We start from the raw sequence: 3,645 nt of genomic DNA, 5'->3' as shown, positions 1-3,645 counted from the left end.
AGACCAATCACAAGCAAACATTGTCATTATTATTCAAAACAAAACCTTCTATATAGCCCACCACCAACATCAAATCATCTTAGTAGTAATACTACTGTTGACAACTTGAAAAAAAAAAAAAACACCTCTAAATTGGTTGTTTTAGAAAATTTAAGAAAATTTGTCACTTTTTGAATAATGTTAAGAATTAATTTGTTCTTTTATTTTATTAAATACTAGTTTTTCTACTATTCTAAAAGACCAGAAGTCAATTCGTAAAAGAAAAATATTAGACTAATTTGTTTGTTCAATATAAAAATTTCTCCTTGATTTGATTTTTTTCCCTTAAATTCGTTTTTTTGGTAGAAATGTAACTGTTTTAGGTGAACTGTAACCTTTTTTTGTCTAGCCTTCATTATTAGTGGGCTTTGAATTACCCTCTTTAATGGGCCTGAATAAGTACAAACTTCGACAAAAAGTTAAAAATAAGCAAATTAGAGAGCCCAACCGAAAACAAAATCAGACAATTCAGTGTTCTCCAATAAAAATAAAAAGAGAGAAAGAGAAGGTGAGAGAGCAGAGGTTTATCACTCGATTCACCATTTCTTTCCCCTCATCAATGGCTTCTACAAACCTCTCTTCTATCCAACTCCTCTCTTTCATTCGCTTATTTTCTTCTATTCCCCAAAATGCCCCTACTCTTTTCTTCAATTCCCACCCTAAGCCCTCTCTCAACCTCCGCGCTATTTCTCCCAAGCCCTACAACTCATCCAAGAGGTCTCGTCCATGGCTGCCGGTGGCCCTCGCCGTTAAGAACCTCGGTGACACGGACCGGGTCACGGTGTCTCCCGAGAACGGAGAAATTGCCGGAGATTTGCCATCTGCCGCCGGAGTTTACGCCGTTTACGGCAAGGACGGTGAGCTTCAGTTCATCGGTTTGTCACGGAACATTGCGGCGAGCGTTTCTAGTCATTGGAAATCGGTGCCGGAGCTATGTGGCTCCGTCAAGGTAAAGAAGCTTTCTTCTTGCTATGGTGATTTTGTGGTTTCGGAAATGAAGTGTGAGAAAGATGCTGAGTAATGTGTCTGGTTCATTGGACTTAGACTCGATATGGCTAGTAATTGAAGTGTTGGAGATGAAGTTGGAGTAACATATATTGTGAGAAAGGTGGTAGATGTTTTCTTTATCAGGTTATGTGCGTAAAATTAAAATCCGGTTTAAGTGAAGAGAGTAAGAGGGTAGTATGATAGATAGAGGAAGGGAGTAGTTGAAACATTATGGAAGGTTTAGATTTGAGGCTCTGACTTGTGGACATGGTTAATTGGTTATTATAGGTAATTAAGGGAACATTTGTTTGTTGTTTGTGTTGTCTTTTCTTGTTGTTGAATGAAATCTTACCATGACTAGGAAATGGTTTAATTTTGAGTATCTGACTTTGATGAGGAAGGAACCATGCGACATTTACATTTCAATGTTAAAGAAATGCATACATAATCCATGTACATATGATCTTTGAAATCAACCTATCAGAGTTTATTTGAGTGAAGTAAAAGAAAATAGGTGGGACTTGGAAGTGAATACAAGGTTGTGTTTTGCACGATAGAATACTAGTGTCTGATTGAGGCTTATTCTGGGATGAAGTTCATTGACTCCCCTGACAGCAGTCATCAGCCAAAAGATGCTCTGTGCAACTATGCTGTAAAGAATATTTAAGGCTCCTTTTAAAAAGGGGAGAGCAACATGGTGCAATGGGCATTGATTTCAACCCACTATATTTGAGTCAGTCAACTCCACACACATATTTGATGCCTAGAGTTGCAAGAGCTGTATTGCTTACCAGACCATCCCAAAATAATATTGTACTGTTTTCCCCGAAAGTTAGAAGATTTGGGAAAAGAGATTTGCTCACTCATTTCATTTACATGGATTAAGTAGATAATCAATATGAATTATCTGACTTGAAATCTGTCTTTATCCTGCTTTTGATTTAATTTAGTTCAACAAAGTTGGCATGATAACAGGTGCAAAGTGCAAACCAACAATATTGGAAGTGACAGAGTCTCATGATTTGTTGTCTTGTTTTGTTTTGTATGCCATAATAATATGATCCAATTAACAGAATTTTTTTGAAATTGTATGTTTTAGTTTGGGGTTGTGGATGAGCCTGATAGATCAACTTTAACTGAAGCATGGAAGTCTTGGATGGAAGAACACATAAAAGTCAGTGGAAAAGTTCCACCTGGTAACGAGTCAGGAAACGCCACTTGGGTCAGGCAGCAACCAAAGAAGAAGGCTGATCTTCGATTAACACCTGGTCGCCACATGCAATTAACTGTCCCACTTGAGGAGCTCATCGACAAGCTAGTAAAAGAGAACAAGGTAGTTGCTTTCATTAAAGGATCTAGAAGCGCACCAATGTGCGGATTCTCACAGAGGGTGATAGGCATTCTCGAGAATGTAGGAGTAGATTATGAGAGTGTAGATGTGCTGGATGAAAACTATAACTATGGACTGAGGGAGACACTGAAGCAGTACAGCAATTGGCCAACATTTCCTCAGATCTTTGTGAATGGTGAACTAGTTGGAGGGTGTGATATATTGACCTCTATGTATGAGAAAGGTGAACTTGCTACTTTGTTCAAAAAATAAATGTGCAAACTACTCTGCATTATTTAGATATTCTTTTGAAATGAGGGAACTGGGAGTGGAGATTGGAACATCAATACACATCATGTAACGTTTTGTTGTATAACTCCTTTAGATAAAAGGAAGAAAAGAGAGAGAATTAGTTATGTATATTTGATTTTGATCATTGTAGTAAGTAGAAAGTGTTTGCTTTCTGAATATGTTGTTGTATCTTGGTCTTTTATTTACACTTTACAGCCTCTGCAAAAAGTTTATCAGGTGTTGCTCTCAAAAAAATGATGACTGCTGGAGTGCTGGGTGCTAAAATAAGAGATTAAATTGGTTTATTCGTTTAATTTTACGGATTTAAATGGACATTATTGCATTTTGGTTATGAATTTTTTAAAAATGATTAGCTAAATCTTCTATCTAAAAAATGCGACTTTGTTAGTCTTTATATAAAACTAGCAAGATATTTGCACGGGCAAGATAAATGAAGATCATAGTGGTGTGAATATAAGGTGTATTTGTGATATTGCTTGGTGTAGAAAATAAAGGAGAATCTGAAAAATTATATGTAAATTTTTAAATAAGTAGAAAGAATTTTTATTAAGAAAAAAGAATAGGCAGGGAGTACTTTGTTATTTTGTTCTTTATGAGTGATACTGGTAAGATATAAATTATAGTTTGGAATATTTGCCATTTATTTTGTCATTGAGATTCACTAAGATTTGATTTGTATTAAATATGAACAATGAAGAATAATAATAATAAGATTTGATTTGTATTAAATATGAACAATGAAGAATAATAATAATAAGAAATGATGGTTTAAAGCATTGGAATAATAGTTGTGAAGTAATAACTAATTTTTATCTTTATCTTTATAATGATATAAATAGGGAGCTCTTATACTAATGTGGCGCTCATATGTTGAGTTTGTGAATTTATTTGCTTAGATGTCGTGATTATAAATTTTAAAATTTTATTTATAAATTATAAATTATTATTTGGTTAGATTGTTACTTTTTAAATTTTAA

The 3,645-nt window shown here is 34.7% G+C and overlaps 1 protein-coding gene across 1 annotated transcript; it reads left to right on the top strand.

Annotated features, from left to right (window-relative positions):
* On the top strand, positions 527-2,836 carry LOC107625770 (bifunctional monothiol glutaredoxin-S16, chloroplastic). The gene is made up of 2 exons (XM_016328476.2): positions 527-988; positions 2,126-2,836. The coding sequence occupies exons 1-2, from the start codon at positions 599-601 to the stop codon at positions 2,627-2,629; spliced, it is 894 nt and encodes a 297-aa protein (XP_016183962.1). The 5' UTR covers positions 527-598; the 3' UTR covers positions 2,630-2,836.

Source organism: Arachis ipaensis, chromosome B02 (genome assembly GCF_000816755.2).
Source record: "Arachis ipaensis cultivar K30076 chromosome B02, Araip1.1, whole genome shotgun sequence".
NCBI classification, from domain to species: domain Eukaryota; kingdom Viridiplantae; phylum Streptophyta; class Magnoliopsida; order Fabales; family Fabaceae; genus Arachis; species Arachis ipaensis.
The sequence above is the reverse complement of the archived record's forward strand: the minus strand, read 5'-3'. Positions and strand labels throughout refer to the sequence as shown.